Raw genomic sequence first — 19,097 nt, 5'->3', positions numbered from 1 at the left:
AAAATATTATTCAAAACATTTTGTTGAGTTTTCAGAAAGCATGTAGGAAGACAGTACAATAATTATTGTTCTCTTGTTTGACCAAGCGCTTCACTTCAGAATCTGCACCATGTTTTGTTGTGCCACTAAAAAAAAAATTGTAGTAATTTCCTGGGATATTCAGCAAAAATATGTCAAAAGGATATGATTCAGATTAATTTTTTTTCCACACAGTGCGGTTTAGTTCGACCACCCATTCATTTAGATAGTCACCGATCACTGGATAAGGTTTTGTCCTAATAATGGTCCTTTGTCAGCATTTTCTTAAATGGCACTGATACAATTGTTTTAAGATTTTCAATTTGTGTTTAAAACAATACATTTATCTTAATGATCTTCATGAATTTCAGCTATCTGTCTTGAACAATGCTGGCTTGTAATAACAATTGAATTGTTTTTTGTGGCTCAGTTGACTTAGCCATACCGAAGCACAGTCTGTGGAAACATTGTAGGATTTTCTTATCTGATGCATTATTCCATGCAAACTTGTTCTTAAAGTAAATTAATAAATAATACGTCATAGTGTTTAGGTTTGCTTATTGAACTATTAAGTTGGCATTTAAGACCAGCGAACAAAACAAAAAACTAAGAGTTTGCTGTTGCAAAATAGCCCACTTCATAAAAACAAGTTTATGACTAAATGGAATCTTGGCTGACATTTTTGTCACTGGCTTTCTATATTATAAAATGTCAGAATCTGTCTGTCGATCTTTTTGTGGAAGACATGAGTGTAAACATTATTTGATGAAACTTACTCATGTAACGCATGAAAATGAAATCACATGTTTAAGAATGTCTGTTTGCCATATTTTGAGAAAACACCAATGATTAAAGTTTCTCTATATTCTCAAGTATTACAAAAACCAATATTTAAACTAACTGATATTAAATGGTTATTATCAATTATTTCATTAAAGAAAAATATTTGTCAACATTAATATCAAAAGATGATTTTGAATTTCAAGAGTTTATGCTCCTTTCAGGTGCCGAACATGGCTCTCACATCTTTTCTTCCTTTCTTGGCCGCAGTGTAATTGTAGATGATTATGAATTATTTATAGAACTGTTACAGGAAAATGACTTCTAAGATTTATAGTGTAATAAAATGAATATTGCAATATTTTTACTCAACAGATAAAAAAGATTGTAATTTGATAACGCAGGAATTGAGTTGCAACATTTTTAAATTACTAGAATATTTAATGGCTAAACCATAAGCCGAATAAAATGTATTAATTAAACATGGACAACATGATACAGATTAATGAAGATCGTTATTTACCCAAAGTCATTGAATAATGTCAACAGACGTGTAACATGAGGTTCTAATTGTTTTAAACAGAGAAATAAATGCTTATTAGCCCACAATTTCGGTATTAATATGATATGGAGGGACTTCGGGCGATGTTAGAAAATAAACAATTAAGTTAACCATTGGAACCTAATGTTTTATTTACATTTATAGACCTGTGCTTTCAGACAATGCAATTAATGCAGCTTTTGCTGACAATTTCCACCTGGCTTGCTTTAGAGTGTTTTAGGTGAAATTTTTATCAGCTCTTAGAATTAGGCCGGAAAGACAAGATACTTGGAGTTATATTACAAAAAACATAAGTGCAATTATATTGAAACTTACATTAATAAGTTAAACTCTTGTTGATAATAAATGAATTAGATAAGTCAAAATAAATAAAAAGTATACACCAAAAGAAACAAACAACACAGTATTTGACTTACTGAAAAACTGCAATAGCACCCCCTGAACAACCTTTAAAATTTGTTTTTAAAACGCCTTTTTTTGGTACTGATGTCCACTTTTTCATGATATTTGGTCCCTGAAACACATAAGTTCTGTTTTTCTGTGTATCCAGTTGTCCACGAGATGGGGATTAAAATTAAGGGTGTACATAAAAATAATTAAATGATACAAAAATCGTGTAACTTTTTCAGGTGTTTTGAGATTGAGGCTACATTCCCCATGGAATCGTTGTTGTCGGTCCAGGTTTACGACTGGGATCTTGTAGGAATGGACGATTTAATCGGCGAGACAAAAGTCGACCTTGAGAATAGATATTACAGCCGTCACAGGGCTACATGCGGTGTTGGCAAGAAGTTTGATACGTAAGTTGGCAGTAAATAAAATAATTTTGTAATAAGTCTTCATTGCTATCTAACTCGGAAAATTATATAATGCACTTCATCATTCATCTGTAAGTCAGATTTATTTTTGGTGATGCTCATGCTTTGATGCATTTTCCTGATATATGTTTAACCATTGCCCATTTATTTTGTTCAGGACTTATTTTTCCAGGCATTGAGGGATGTTTTGCAAGCCACTTGTTTTGTCGAAATGATGTAACATATCAATATTTGTCAATTTTCTGACAACAATATCATTATGAAATGGGATTTATTTGATGCTTTCTGCTCAAATGCACAATGGTGTGGTGGGGATGGAGAGATTATCACTAATACTTTCCAGTATTTGTTGAATTAGTTTGAAACCTTATCTTTCTGGCTTTCAAGCCACAGGAAGGCAATAACTCAGAGCCCTGAATAATTTATCTCAGGGGCCCTGTGCTTTATGAATATTTGGCAAATATTTGGCATATTTGAAAAGTGCAAGTTGTTTGCCCGTCCCTGGAAGCAGGCAGAAAGGAGTGAAAGTGATAGTGGAAATCCCATTATCTCCTTGAAATAGACACCTTGCTTGCTGAGTGGTTATAATTGGCCGCTGGTCAGTGTAGCCAGCCATGGTTGTTGAGGTTTCCGGTGGAATTTCCTGGGAGAACTGACCACAAGACTGGCCGGACTGGGTCATGTGATGACAGGGCATAGTGTTGACCTCTGTCATGCCTTGTTGTTCCTTATCACACCTTAGGCTGTGCCATTTCAGCTTTGTTTTATTCAAGGCATCCCATTTTCTGCAGAAGCTGTTATTTTTGTCCGATCTGAGAGGACAGTTTTGCTAGACTTGAAGGCGTTTTTTTTTTTCCAATGCAACATTCTTTTCTGTGAATGATATATTTTTACAAATTATAAGAGCCTGCAGTCATTTTTTAAATACTTTATTTAAAATGATAACATGTCATGTCCACCGAATCTTTTTTTTAACTAAAACACAAATTTCTACCTGGCCCTACTATGGATGAAGAGGCAAGGGTAAGAATCTTTCTACCAGCTGAGCAAGGATTCCTTTGACAATTTTTTTATTATCAAACTCTGTCATCTTCTACCTGTAGTTTGGGGTACAATGCATGGAGGGACCCGATGAAACCGACCCAGATTCTGTCCCGGCTGTGTAAGGAGGGGAAGGTGGACGGCCCGCATTACCAGCCTGGCAAGGTCCGTGTGGCAAACCGCATCTTCACAGCTCCCATCGATGAACTGGATGATGAAGATAGTATGTTTGTATTTATGTGCTAAATATACATATTATATAAAAGATTGTCACCTGCAAGTATATTGCGGAGCTTTGACTTCATAAAACTGGTATGTAAAACTAGCATTGCATAAAACTGGTTAAAATCTTTGGTTTGGTCAAAGTTAGCAAAAATGTTTATTGATTGGTTAATATGAACCAATCAAATCATGTCAATGTGCAAACTAGCCTATAGATAACTGTAGACAAGAATTCTGATCATGTTTCCTTTCCCTAGTTTTTATATGACCAATCAACACATTGGCATATTTCCTCCTGTGATCAGTAAGACATCATCCACCTGTCTGACCACCCCTGTTCTCTAAGGCACTGAAATATGCCTCCGGTACTCATTCAATATATCCAAATGCTTGCTGATACTCTCTATCAATCCATCTATCATTCCATCTTTCACCCCTGCTTGTTTGCATTTCTCAGATCTCTCCCCTGGTCAGTAACTTCAAAGTTTGCCTTGTAATATCCACTGCATTCTTATCAGCTCTAGACTAAATGAAGTTGTGAGCAATTCTAGGTTGAACATTCCTGACAAATTGCCGACATCCTTTAAGAAAGATTTATGAATTTTGCCGGAAGTACCATTATGATATGATTATATAGGAAAAAGGAGCTTGAGAAATATTGAGGTATACAATAATTTGTGACTATTTTTATATGCAAACAATAGAATTTAATCAACTTTTGTTTATGCATTTATGTACAATTGAAAGGAGATAGACTACAAAAAATAATTTATGTAATAAATGGGTAACCAAAATATTTTGTGTTTCTTCTTTCCTGAACCTATTTTTTTGCAACAACAAATTACCATTTATATATATCCTTAATTCATGGATATTTCTTTTGGGTATGTTTTTGTATCATAAGTTTTTAAATATACTGTTTTTGCCAAGTGTTTTATGACCCCAACAAAAAGGCCACGGTTCTAAGTATGGAAATTAAACAGAAACTGCCGACCCTGATTTCTTTGGCACCCAAACTGGCAAACTAATTTTTTTTTGCCTTTTTTGAATAATTAAATAAATAATAATTGATAATAATGGTACAGTTTCAGCATTGAAGGTATATAATTATGTGAATTATACATATAATCAGATTCCTTTTTTTTTAAATAAACTCTTGCACATGCATTGACTTTCTAATAAGACATAGTGTTACCCCTAACACTTTTAAACAAGTTAGCAGCTTCTACATAGTCTGGTAGATGAAAGTTAAAGTCTCAGACAGAGAAATAAATTTAATTAGGGAGTAATTTATTATAAAAACATGTTCATCTTGAAGAATAAAGAGAATTAAATCGACTGCCAGTAGCGTGGAGATAACGGTAGATCCAGTTACACATGCAAACTGCCTCAATTATCGGGAACAGTATTTTTCTAAGATGGTTCCATAGATAAGAACATTGGCTTCGTTTGTAGTCTTGGACATGCAAGGTCTTTATTTAGCAAATTATGATTATTCATTTCAAATGATGTTTGATTTGTATTTTTAGCATATTTATGTTTTATTCACATGTTCAGATACGGCAATTTACAGATTACAACTTGTAAGCTGTGATTTTATAGAAACAAATAAATCAGCAAAGTTTTTTTTGAAAGATTGATCATTAATTTCTCATATGAAGAAATTCTCCATAAATATAATTAATAAATTTTAGCAACATATTTATAAGAAATAATATTTTTCAGGCAAGGTGTCGATTAAAACAGTTTCCGATGTTTTGTATGTTATTTAATTGCATTAGGCTTTGAAACTCATTTGACATCACAGTTAGGTTTAATTCATTAAAGATATCTTTCTTTTTAAGTGAACTTAAAGCCAGTCATAGCTTTAATTATTCTCTAAATTTTTTAATAATTCTTGTGTTTGCATTTAATTTCCATGAATGCAATTAATTATATTATGTAATAGATGATATTTAATTTATTATCTGGCGTTAAATATTACCCCACCCACTCCCATCTCCACCCTGTCACCATATTGGTAACTCCATCTGTTCCGTTGCTCCTACAATAATCGAGGACGCTCGCCGATATTTAAACATGTCTCATTGCCTTAATAGAAAAGTAATGAACCATTCTGCTTCACTGGCCAAAATTATGATCCATTGTATTTGCATCCTTGAACATTTTGTTGTTGCTTTTCAATTTGATTTTATTATGGAACGATTTTATGGAATATAATGGTTACTTGTCGGAGGTTGTTCCAGACTTTATCGTGAAGACTTACGCTTCAATGAGCTACAAAAATTACAGACTGTCTGTTGTATTAGTATAATTCCGTAAAATGTTAACCAGAAATATTTTGTTTTAATTTGATTTTCCTGCATGAATGAACCTCGATTTGGAGGTATCTGTTCACACTTTGTTTCCATTTTCATGCTTGATGTGTTGTCCATATGATACTTCAAGCCTCAAGTTCTCTGTAAAAAGAGAAGTGAATCCTTTGTAAATATCTTGTAATGAAATTCCTCAATACTTGAAAAACAGTGAAAGTGCCAAAGGCTGATATGGGAGCCTGAAGTCATTTGTATAGTACTTCCATCATGCAGCAATATTATTTCAAAAGCAAATAAGTTAGATACATATTGGAATGAGTTTTGAGTGAATTTTGTTTGGAATCCTTAATCCTTAAAATGTTTTTTGGGGGTTGAGGGTCATCTGTTTCTTCAAAAATAAGAAATCCAGGTATTGTCAAAGTGTACTCTCCGTCAGAGACAGCATAGGTGGCAGTGTCATCAACAAAATTTTTATGCCGCTTATTAAAAAAATTAACAACAGACTGGCATTCTTGTTTAAATTATTTCCTGGTTATGGGTTCTTTATCTGAGGGAGAGAGTAACAGTTGTTTCCAAAGCAATTGGGTCAGACCCAGAGGGGAGATAATTGTAACACCCTTGTGGCCAGCTTAGCTTGAACATTTAGATTTCCAACAAATTGATAATGGTTGAAAGCAGACTTTCTTTGGGAAAACATAACTTCTTTTGAAAATATCAGGTAATTATCATTATGTCTTTTTCACTCAAAATGTGTGTTTTCAAGCTCAACATAAGTCAATGGAGGAGCACCTGGCACTGGCCGTCCTCAATCACTGGGAAGAGATCCCCAAGGTTGGGTGTAAACTGGTCCCTGAGCACATCGAGACACGTCCACTATACAACCCAGAAAAACCCGGCATCGAACAGGTATGTCAAGGTCATATAGGTAAGATCAACTGTTTCTTTGTGCTTATTTTTTGTTGTATGAAAACTGGTCCTTACTTTCTATAAATATCAGTTGTATATTCGTCAATATATTTATCAACTTTCTGTTTTGTCCAACCTTAAGATTTCACAATATTTATATTCAGGGTAAGTTAGAGATGTGGGTGGACATGTTTCCAATGGATATGCCAGCCCCACCCCCTGCTGTCGACATCAGCCCCAGGAAACCCAAGAGGTCAGACTTCACATTTTTTTACATATATTAACAGTATATGATAACCTTTGCTGCTAAATACCGCATTCAAGGAAGATCAACTGTTGTTACTTGTTTGTAAAACTCTTGCTTATAATTTAATAATGTACTTTGTTTTTATTGCTTAGTTACGAGTTACGCTGCATCATCTGGAACACAGACGATGTTGTCCTTGAGGACGATGCCTTCTTCACTGGGGAGAAAATGTCTGACATCTACGTGAAGGGGTGGATTAAGGGGCAGGAAGACATGCAGTCCACGGACATACATTACAGGTCAGTATTAAGAGCCAGATATGAAAAAGCCAGGAAAAAAGCAGCCCATGGACATACATTACAAGTCAGTATTGGGGGTTAGATATTAAAGGGCCAGGAAGACATGCAGTCCACGGACATACATAACTGGCATGTATTAAGGGCCAGATATGAAAGGGCCAGGAACACAAGCAGCCCATGGACATACATTACAAGTCAGTATTAAGGGCCAGATATAAACGGCACAGGAATATGCAAACATACATTACTGGTCAGCCTTCTAATGATGCAACATATTGCAATGGAGTTTGTTGGAAATTTGGATTTCTAGGAGAAGGTGTGACTGTTACAAATGAATGGTGTGTTGTTGGTGATCATTTCTTGGTACTGAAACCTTTTACTGATGATGTTGGTGCTGGTTGTTGTTGTTGTTGTTGTTGTTGTGGTGGTGGTGGATAGGGGTAATGATGATTATTATTGCTTATTTCCTTCAGGATGATATTCTTCCTTTATTGACAACACCATTGTTATTTCATAGTTAAGGAACAACAAATCAGTTATTGTTTGTTGTGATACTCCATGAATATATTGCCTCATGTTAAGTGCTGCACATTTAATTTGAACATGTCTTCCCAGATTTAGCCATTAATGTTCATTTGTTACTATTATGTTATATACTTTGTTGAGAAATGTGATAGTCCCTAAGTTATTGTGTGTATTCTCCATTGAATACAGCTAAATTGATTTTCTGCGCCATGATTTTAATACAAAGGCGAATGAAATAATTACGAGGCAGACAATTAATTTTGTTCATTCAGTGTTTTTGAAATTCAATATGTCCACCCCTCTGAGAGACATAAACGTAGGTTATTACGATGATTTCTTCCCGTCGATGCGCTGTCTCTTGACATGCCATTTAGCGAGCTCTAAAATGGTGGAACTAGGATAAAAAAATAGTTTGTTATAATGATAAATTGTAAATTGTATCATCATTGAAAATTTTGCTATTGTCATAAGAATATAAAAAATATTTACAATAATAAAATAAATGCATAGCTTGCAATTCTTGCCAGAGATTAATGTAGTCATCTACATATCTGAACTAATTTATTTATGTAAATTATCTTCTAGTTGGTTTATTTCAATTTATTGTTAATTTTAAGAGGTTTATGAAATTTAATTTCATATTATGTTTCCACTGCCTTATTGTGCAATTATAATACAAACATAACAGAAGACATTAACTTCATGTCCTGGTTGGTACTTTTAAATAGATTTGGGGATAAATTTCGTCAACCACAGATAAGGTCACAGTGTAGTAAATGTTGGACAAATTGTTCCGTGCCCACCTGCGGAGTCAGAGAGCAGGTCACATTCGCGTGACAAACTTTTCGCTACTGTTGAGATTCAGTTTCGTTATTATTGCTACATGATCTACAGACTCAATACTTGATACATTCACAAGCATAGGGATGGCGGGATTAGGGGAAACATAACTTTTCCCAAACTTGTCAAATAATGGCTTAAATTTCCAGTGAATGGGAAATGATGGTTGCATCGTGAACACTTTTCATATGCAACTTTTGAAAATTGATACATTATGTGCATTGGATCAGAAACCAAAGCCATTTTGAAAATTACAACATGGAAAATAAATGTCACTTGTATGGAAAGTAGTCTGGGGATTCACTGCCTTTAGCAGGTGTTCAACAAATGGCCAGCAACTGTTGTCAGATAGTTTTGGAAGGAAGCAAAAAATATTGGCTGATGTACATGTAATGATCTGAGCATGGGGAGGTTTTAATAATAGAATTATATGGAGAAACTGTATAATTATTTTATTTGTATGGTAATTTCAATAACATAATTATATACGCAATTTACAGAATACCTTTCCACAAGTTTTAAAGCATGCTCAAGTATATATTTTTGTGGTTTTGAAGAAAAACTACATCTTCCATTGTGTTATTCAAAAAAAAAAAAGGCATTTCATGGGTTGATGACCAATTTGTCATTACAGCATGAAAATTGTATGAAATCTCAAAAATCTTTCTTGTATTTCAGCCGTTTGGATGCAAAATAAAAACTCAAACAATACTTGTTGGAGAAGACTGTAAATTTGGTCGCTGAGGTATAATTTAAAACATAAAAGTTTTACAAAGACTTGGCGTGTAATTAGTCAAAATTCAAAGACTCAAAACACACACGATTGCGAGTTGGGGATTGTCCCACTTGAATTGTAAAGCACCAAGATTTATGTTTGAGATTTTTACCATTTTCAGTAGATTTACTGACAATGGCCTTTTTCGGATTAGAAGATAATTGTCAACGGTGGTTGTGATTTATACTTTCAAGTGACCCCCTAATAAAGTGAAACATGAACCCCTAAACAACAGGCCTTTGTAAGGTATTGGACATAAACTGTCAGAATTTGCGAAAAAGCAATATTTTTAAGTTTTTATAATCTTTTCACAGCCATTATGTTAATTAGATGCAAAGCAGCCAAATAAAATTAATGAATTTTTTTGATTATAGGTTTTTAAATAATATATCATTTAAATTTCAAATCTGCCATTGATGCATCATGACATAGTGATGCTTTTAAAGTATTTCAAACTTTATTGATAAATAATTGTCTTTTTATTTGGGCGCATTGTTCATTTTATTGCAATAACTTCACAGAAACCCATCATAATATCAAACAGGTTTGTTCATGACATTGTAGAAGAATGGAATATTTTTAATAGCAGGTTAGATTTTCTAAACCAAAGCTGCGTATAACATGCCTTTGAAAATAAAATTAAGAAATGCCTAAATGTTATTGTATTCAAGAGCATTAGCAAGATCTTTTTTGATGTCATAAATCTGCAACGAGTTTGAAACCTGAAAACAAACTTTTCCCCCACGAACTATTGTATTATAAAAAATAATACATGATTCCACTTTTACAAGGGATGATATGCATGTGTGTATGTCCCTATGTTAGCTTTGTACCGGGTAATGGCGCCTAGATTCAAAATGAAAATGCAACTAACGATATAACTTAAAAAAGTTAAAAGGAAAATCATGCATAAATATTGTATTGAAAACTTCATTGATTTCTAGGTCTCTGACAGGTGAGGGCAACTTTAACTGGCGGTTTATTTTCCCGTTCGACTACCTGGTTGCAGAGGAGAAAATTGTGATCTCGCGTAAGGAGACGCTGTTCTCCTGGGACGAGACGGAGACAAAGATTCCTGCCCGCCTCAACCTCCAGGTCTGGGACGCGGACCACTTTTCTGCAGACGACTTCCTCGGTAGCGTTCAAACTTTAATATGAGTAGATAAATTATTATAAATAGAGAGTTTTGTTTGTAGCTTATCTAAATAGTCTGCTACCAGTTCATAGGAAGTGACTGTAGGTTGACCCTCCGTCTGTTAGTCTTGAACAACTGTAAGCTGCAATAAATATGCCAGTAAGCTAAGTTAAAGAAACTTACTTAGTATGTGGAAAGAGGACCATGAGGAGATTACGCATGTTATTTTATTTATTTTTTCAGATAAAATTGTAGTTGTTATGGCAATGAAAATGATGAAACAAACACTTTTTAACATGATCTTTGCATAACTAAAAAAGTATAAAAGGTATGTTCATGAAACTTGGTATGTGGTTTAACATGCACTATTTTTGCAGGGGCCCTTACCCTTGACCTGAATCGGTTCCCAAGGGGAGCTAAATCCTCGAAGCTATGCACATTGAACATGTTGAAGAATGATGGCAGTGTGCCACAGATGTCCCTGTTCAAACAGAAGAGGGTGAAGGGCTGGTGGCCATTTGCTGTCAAGAATGAACAGACGGATGAACTCGAACTCACTGTAAGATACTCTCTACTTTTTAAAATATGTTAACTTTTAAATCAGGGTAGAAATAAAAAGTAAACCTTATTATAGGAACGTTGTTAACTCACACTGTAAGTAAAATATTGCTTGATTCAAAATACAAGACTTTCTGAATTCTGAATTATCCTATGAAGCCAAAAGTCCTTCACTAGACTTTAAGTATTATTAGCTGGATTTATTTTTTGCAAGGTCATAGTTATATCATTTTAGTCAGCTTATAATGCATATGTTATTGAAGTCCTACTATTTTATGTATTGAAAATATATTACACTGATTAGTGTCATGAGAAAATATACGAGGTTTTTATTGATAAGGCACTGTGTCATATATATTTCAAAAACATAGTCCTTAAATGACAGATTCTTATTCTTGCCGGACCATTCATGTCTTATTGTGTCAAATGTTAACCTATCATATGTCGGTATAAAACATAATAGTTTAATCCTGCGATGGATTGTTTGATAAGTTCATCCCTTGGACAGAGAACATAACAACCTAGATATGCTATTTGTAAAGTGTCCTTTTTTTCAGCTCCTGTTGACAGTAAAATATTTGTTTTTAATCTCTTACACTGACAAAATGTTAAACCATATAGCTAAGTTTTCCTAAAATGAAGGAGTGTGCTTTCTTGTATGCATAGCTAAGTTTTCCTAAAATGAAGGAGTGTGCTTTCTTGTATGCATAGCTAAGTTTTCCTAAAATGAAGGAGGGTGCTTTCTTGTATGCTAAAGATAAGCATACCTCATTCCTGTTATAATAAATAAAAGAAGAGTCTCAGTGCTTATGGTGCTTATAGTTTAAAAAAAACAGGTTGCAAGATCTTTGTCTTTGGCTGTATAACTTGTATTAGTGTTCAACATTTTATTTTGTCCAATGAGAGGCAGTATTTCTCAAGTTTTCCACTACAATAATTCTAGTAATTCAGCAGTTGGCCGCTCTGTATTTAAATGAGGTGAAGCGCTATATATAAAAAGTGGCTGGCCTATTTTGTAGCTATAGGTAGTTTACACAATTAAACATAGACCATTAAAAAGTAACAAATACAGTTAGTATAATGTACTGCATTGCATGAAACCATCTACCATTGTATGTACATACTATAGACCTTTAAACATTACTTAATGTCAAGATGAACTTTCAAAGGTAAAAGGCATCCTGGAAATACATGTTGTGTGCTTCCCGATTAGGAAGAGATGTAGGAGGAATGTTCTACAAGAGCGTTAAATTTATCAAGTACTGATGTGCACTTAGTCTACCTGAATCAGAAATCCTAATTATGAAGGCATAGTTGGATGACTTATTTATCTGAGTGTATAGGTCAGACATCTGGTGAAAAAGTACTTTTACTAGAACTCTTTATCTGTTTGATTGTCCCGAGCACAAAAGTGTCAACATCTAAATTATTGTCAGGCTGGTCGCCTTTCAATAACTCCTGCCATTGAGATCATCTGTTAATTCTTTATATTTCTTAATGTATTACATAAATCATGTGTATCACATCATGAATTGAAATATTAATGGGAATTTAATGAATCTTCATGAACTTAATTGTGAAAAAAAATGTTTTATCATAATCTTTATATTACTGTAATATTTCAGTGTTTGGTTACAGATTCTGCGTAGATTTCAGAATTGCAAATACGGACAGATGAATTGAATATGCCAAAATCCGAATACATTTTTATGATGTTGATAGTTATCAATTTGATTCATTTACAAAGCTTGAAAATACGGTGTTCAAACTTACATATTAAACATGGGATGTTTTATAAGAAAAGGAAAATTATTACAACTGGTTCATTTGGTGCAATTATAACGATCGCTTCTTATGAATGAGATTTTGCGCTGCTTTGAGAAATAAGGTGATTAAATCTTATTTATAAATGACCAGTTGAAAATTGTACCTTTCTTGAACATATAATTTTTTCAAAAGTTTATTTCCTACATTATTGGCACTAACTTTAAAAAAAGGCATTAAAATCATTTAACATTATCAAAATATATCTATCCCGCTAAAAAGGCAAGTACAGGTATACGGAAGTAAAAGCACATTTTTTCCTTCTTGAATCATTGAAGAAATCAGTTACATCTTAAAAATTTACGGGAAAAAAATGTAAGTCAATGTAGAAAAAATGGAAAAAAAAAAACAATTTAAAAAGGTCAAGGTTGACTTTCAACTGCTTAGGGAAGCTAATAATTTTTTTTAATTCAAATGTGGCCTTATAAGGTCAAAGACAATTTAGGGATTTATATTCCTGAAACACAATACTAATGGCTAAACTTGATACTCAGGTCATTACAGAGGTCATGAATTATACATTATATGGGATTTACAACAAACCACATTGATATGAACCGGAAAAAATGAAAGTTGTGGACAGCTGCCAGGACTAAAACAGTTTAATTTTAAATAAATCATTCAAGGAAAAAATTGTATAAAACTTCCATAAATTTAATATTAATACCCCATTCTCTTACATTAATGTGACTTTAAAATTACGATTATGACAAAAGAGGTTAGGATGAAAACTATTGGTATTTTATTATGACAAGATACTTGGAAAAATTTATTCTGAAACAGAAGTCATAAAATTAATATGTTGTTCTTCATTTTTTTCCATTTAGTTGAGGCTTAAAGATTAATAAACATGGCTTGTCTTGAAGACACACTATAAATGCTAGCCCCTTTTCTAAGTATACTTTTGTTTCAAAGATTTCTGGGCCACTACATGTCTGTTCCTTGTAGATATTGCCATGTAACTTCTGCCAACCATTCAAGGCTCCGCCATGCGTACCAGTTTCAAGAAAGGGGCTTATAATGTATGATATGAAAAAATTGTAGGCATATACGAAAAAAAATCCACATTTATATTCAGAATCACACAATTTTTGTGTATTTCAGGGGAAGGTTGAGGCTGAACTCCACCTGTATTCAGCAGAAGAGGCAGAAAAACACCCAGCGGGTCAGGGCAGGAATGAGCCTGACCCACTGGAAAAGCCCAAGTAAGACTTGTTCCAAAAATTGACATGTTGCATTAGCCAACATTCCTCTAAACTTAACAAACTCCCTTAATTATTACATCTCAAATTGTATTACTTTCTGTATTATGTTTTCTTCTGAGAGTATTTTATGAAGAAGCTTCACACTATTCAAATTATTTGACATTGAACATGACACTTATACTTTGTTTGTATTGATATCTAAAATGTTACACAATTATCCCAAAAGCCAGTTAACTGTATTGCTTTGTTTTCACTTAATACACATCCCCTATATTTTCAGTCGTCCTGATTCGTCATTTATGTGGTTCCTGAACCCGCTGAAATCTCTCCGCTACATTCTCTGGTACAACTACAAGTGGATGATCATCAAGGTATTGGTTGTCATCCTCCTCGCCGCCATTCTTGTCCTGTTCTTCTACTCCATGCCGGGATATTCTGCTAAAAAACTCATGGGTGTGTAGGTGGGCTCCATGCCGGCATATTCCGCTAAGAAACTCATGGGTGTGTAGGTGGGCTCCATGCCGGCATATTCCGCTAAGAAACTCATGGGTGTGTAGGTGGGCTCCATGCCGGCATATTCCGCTAGGAAACTCTTGGGTCGGCAGTTGGAATCAATGCCTAAAAAACTCATGGGCATGCAATAGAGACAACTTAGTACTATAAATTGAGTTGTGTGGAGGTGTAATATTCACCGTGTGATATACTCAATTTGTAATTTTCCTCCTCACAGCTGGAACCCTAAAAAGGAACTTTAATGTGAACAACCCCACATTGTAGAACTGAAACTTCTTGTGCAATTGAATAATACTCATCCAAATTTTGTTTTTGTTTTGCCTGGATGCTCTGCAAACTCATTGCTGGGCAAACTTGGCATCCGAAATGCTATTGTGCAATTGAGGAATACTTGTGTACATTTTTTCATCTTTTTGCCTAATTATAACACACTGTCTGTTCCATGGATGGATACTCATATACATCTGAAAGTCTGTTCTATGGGATATTCATTTGTGAGAGTCCTAACACTGTCTGTTCTATGAAGTGATATTCAGAGTCTGAAAGCTGTCTGTTCCATGGATGGATGCTGATTCATATCTGAAAGTCTGAACACTGTCTGTTCCATGTAGGGATAATTATTTATGTTAGATTGTCTGAAAACTGTCAAACACTCATTTGAATATAGTTGGCAATCTGCAAAGAACTTGTTTTGTGTTTGTTATAGCTAATCCACATGGACATGTGTTCCATCTCAGAGGGTAAAAAGAAGCATCCACTTTTTTCAGATATATAAGGAGCAGTGTTGCTTCATAAATGCTTTGGCAATGTTGATAATATTTTTATCATCATGAGATTCTGTAATTGTATAGTTAATTCATCCCATTCATGTTGTGTATATTAGTAGAACTAGCTCTAGTGTTTAGATCATATGAGTATACATTACCTCGATCATATGCAAGTTGCTTCATTCCCAAACTTCACATCCATGACAAAATTATTATTGTTCACTTCCTGGGCATATGTTTGTTGTTTTGGCAGAACAAGATAAAGCAAGAGTGAAGTGCTTCATAGACATATATGCCTATGAGCCTATGACTGTTTTTTTTTACTATAACCAAAATATTGTTGTTTATCTTTTTCTAAACATATACGGCGTTAGCAGATGTTTAGTAGTTTACAAAGTTGTGTCCCTGTTTGATTACATAGATGCAATGTTTTGAATATTGTTAAACATTTGAAATTTATTGTTTAAATTTTTGAATTCTCTATATGTATTCATCCTAGGCAATGTAATTTCTCGGTGTATTCTCTAATTGTTGCATTTTTTGTATGTTGAATTGTTAAATCATTCTGTGATTGCTAATGGTTATTATTTGGATCAAACGTAAAATGTTTTAAATGTATGTATTTAAATTAAAAGTTAAAGGTACTCGCTCATTTTTTTTGTAAAATGCATTTTTTTTGTATGATGATATGAAAGTGCTAGGAGTGTTAAATCTAAAGTTGGAACCCTTCTGGAAATGTTGATATTTGCTCAAATATCCTCTTCGAAGACCACAATTTTCATTAATGTAAACAACGCTAGTAATCACTTAATTACAGCTTTATTGTTGCGTGATTGGTTGATTGACTTTATCACATGCTGTTATCAATGTATTGTTAAGAGGTCAAAATATCTACCACTTTTGTAAAAGTCCTGGTGGCCTTGTGGTTTAGGCATCAGTTTTTTTCTAATATTTCCTTGACTTGACTAGCCAGGTTTTTTTTATACTTTGGCTGTATGTTTTTGCAATTTTGATACCATAGAGTAAAATAATGATAAAATAAGTGTTTTCAGATGAATAACCAGGGATACTTATTTTTGGTAAAAAAACATGAGCGAGTTCCTTTTTAAGGTAATGATATTTTGAAACTATTACACATGAAATACTCTCTATGTAATATAGTAGCCTGCCTTAGAACTGTTTAATGTTTATGTTTGAACTGTTACTTGGCCAATTGGTCAGAATTTTGTTAATGTCATCATTGTTAACTTTCAAATTAATTTTATTATTATTAATTAATTAAATTTCTTGCTCTGTAAGTTTAATGGATACACTTGAGATCTGCTGTGTTCCTAACAAGATTTGAGACAACTGTTTCAGCAGTACTTGTTTCTTTTGAACATGTCAGCAAATGATTAAATATTTTACATTTAAAAGTTAACAACCCTGTTGTTATTCATGTTGTTAACTTAAACATAGTTATGAACAAGCGGCTCATTTGTTTACTGACTTTTCAATGTTGGTATGGTTATCTTTAAAACCATCAATATACAGCTTTGAGAAATCACTTTTAGTCTGTCTTTACACTTACACAGAACTTATCCAACTTATTTCAAATGTACCTGGTGTACATGAACAGTAGTATCATTGTTCAGTTTACTTTTCTTTTAGTTGGATCATACAGCCATGATTATGATGTATTTAAGCAAAATGTTTTGGCTAAGTGTTTGTATAGTCTACTTTTGAGCTCTATGTTCCAGTATCAGACTATATTTGTTTGATACTATTTGTGCAATACTTGGTGTTCTGTTTGGAGGACTGATATTGTAAAAACATGCAGGACATGTCATAGCTGCAATTTTAAACATAGCCACATTTTTAATATATACATGGATTTTGCATTTCGGTTAAGAAATTAAGATAATGGATCTTTTTAGCTTGTCTGTTTTCAAAAAAAGAGTAGAGATATTGGCATTGCCTTGGTGTGTTTATTGTCACTGGCGTCAGTGGCATCATTGTCAGTGGGCAAAATGTTTCCAGGGACAAAAAGCACATTTATAGCAAAGCCCTTAACTCTGGATTTAATGATTGTTGAGTTATTTCCTTTGTTTGACTTGAAAAGAACAATAGACCAGCACTGGTATTTGCTCATAAGACCTCTTGTGTGTTGTAGCAGGGTCACATGCACTTTTAGTAACAGTCACATATATTGCATAAATTTATGTCCACATTTGAATTGACACTTGATTGATCATACAACATATAACACATTAATATTATGTCCCTAGTGATTCTGCTCTGTGCTCTTTACCGAGGCTGAACTTAAACAAAACTGGTTTTTGGTCAATGAAATGCCATAATGGGTTAAGGATGAAATGCTGTTAGTAAAAAAAACTTCGGTTGCAGTAAAATTCACAATAAAATTAAGCCTACATATAAAGGGTGTAAAGTCAGTCTTTCCTAAGTTACAGTCATGCATAGAAAATATTGATATAGTAGTGAAAAATATCATTGAAGTATTAGTTGTTTTTTCTCACTTATATGTTTGTTTGCAATAAAACATTCCATCAGTTAAATAATTGTGTTATCTTCTTTTTAGGGACTCGAATTTTAGATAAAGTAGGTCGGTGAGGTGATTGGTCAATAGTAGGTTGGTCACATGATTAGTCAATGATAGATGATTGGTCAGACCTGTTGCAGATACCTTAGAGGAATTAGTTGTGTACTAGCAGATTTAAAACAAATTTGGCATAAATGTTCATTATGATTAGACAATGTGCTATGGTCTATAGGTTTAAGGTCAAGGTCATGCTTCAGAGTCAAATATTAAAAGCTTACATCTGTTTCAGCTCAGCCAAATTCTAATCGAATATTTAAAGATTTTAATGACAATTTCGCATAAATATTCCCTATCATCAAGAGTGTGTTGTGCACACAACCCTGACATGAAATTGGTAGATCAAGGGTGTGAATGGTGAAAAAAACATAGTTTAGCTTGTCAAGACTCTAACTGATCAGGTGTTTGCAGATTTTAAAATAAGTTTGTGAACATATTGACAATGCAGAGACAGTATGCTGTTTTGCAAGACCTATATCAAAGGGAATACTGGCGGATAAATGTGGCTTGATCCAATTTGAAGACTTAACATATTCAATATACTAAGATGGTATTTCAACCATCATTCACAAATTGTGTCAGTCTTTACACTATATACTGACATTAATTATCTATGTTTCCTAAGAGAAGCAATAGACTAAGTTGGTACACCAACACATCCAAATGTAGTTGTTAAATTTAGCCTTTGAACATAGCCTTGATGCTGGCTGCTTGGAACATGGGATAGAATAAATACTTGTCATGGGATAGACCTTACCCTTGACACAGCTTTGTAAATTGAATAGAACATATCCTTGATACATATCCTTCATGCTGCTTTGTGCATCGGAAAGAACATATAATGGATGCTGGTTAGAACATGGAATAAAATATATCCTTGACACTGCTTGGAGCATGGGATAGAACATATCCTTGACATGGCTTGAAACATGGGATAAAAAATATCCTTGACACTGCTTGATGAATGGGATAAAACATTTCCTTGATGCTGCTTAGAACATGGGATAGAACATATCCTTGACACTGCTTGGAACATGGGATAGAACATATCCTTGACACTGCTTGGAACATGGGATAGAACATATCCTTGACACTGCTTAGAGCATGGGACGGAACATATCCTTGACACTGCTTTAAACAAGGGATGGAAC

The 19,097-nt window shown here is 33.8% G+C and overlaps 1 protein-coding gene across 7 annotated transcripts in view; it reads left to right on the top strand.

Annotated features, from left to right (window-relative positions):
- Positions 1-17,899, top strand: part of LOC128213648 (otoferlin-like) — a 102,263-nt gene extending 84,364 nt beyond the window's left edge. For all 7 annotated transcript variants that reach the window (XM_052919632.1, XM_052919627.1, XM_052919631.1 and 4 more), the window contains 9 exons: positions 1,990-2,160; positions 3,282-3,442; positions 6,520-6,662; positions 6,827-6,915; positions 7,062-7,208; positions 10,293-10,483; positions 10,861-11,042; positions 13,970-14,070; positions 14,351-17,899. In XM_052919632.1, the coding sequence (XP_052775592.1) occupies positions 1,990-2,160; positions 3,282-3,442; positions 6,520-6,662; positions 6,827-6,915; positions 7,062-7,208; positions 10,293-10,483; positions 10,861-11,042; positions 13,970-14,070; positions 14,351-14,531 (1,366 nt within the window). In that variant the 3' untranslated portion in view covers positions 14,532-17,899. The remainder of the gene's footprint in view (positions 1-1,989; positions 2,161-3,281; positions 3,443-6,519; positions 6,663-6,826; positions 6,916-7,061; positions 7,209-10,292; positions 10,484-10,860; positions 11,043-13,969; positions 14,071-14,350) is intronic.
- Positions 17,900-19,097: the final 1,198 nt, after the last annotated feature.

The sequence above is a fragment of the Mya arenaria genome, chromosome 13, assembly GCF_026914265.1.
Source record: "Mya arenaria isolate MELC-2E11 chromosome 13, ASM2691426v1".
NCBI classification, from domain to species: Eukaryota; Metazoa; Mollusca; class Bivalvia; order Myida; family Myidae; genus Mya; species Mya arenaria.
The sequence above is the reverse complement of the archived record's forward strand: the minus strand, read 5'-3'. Positions and strand labels throughout refer to the sequence as shown.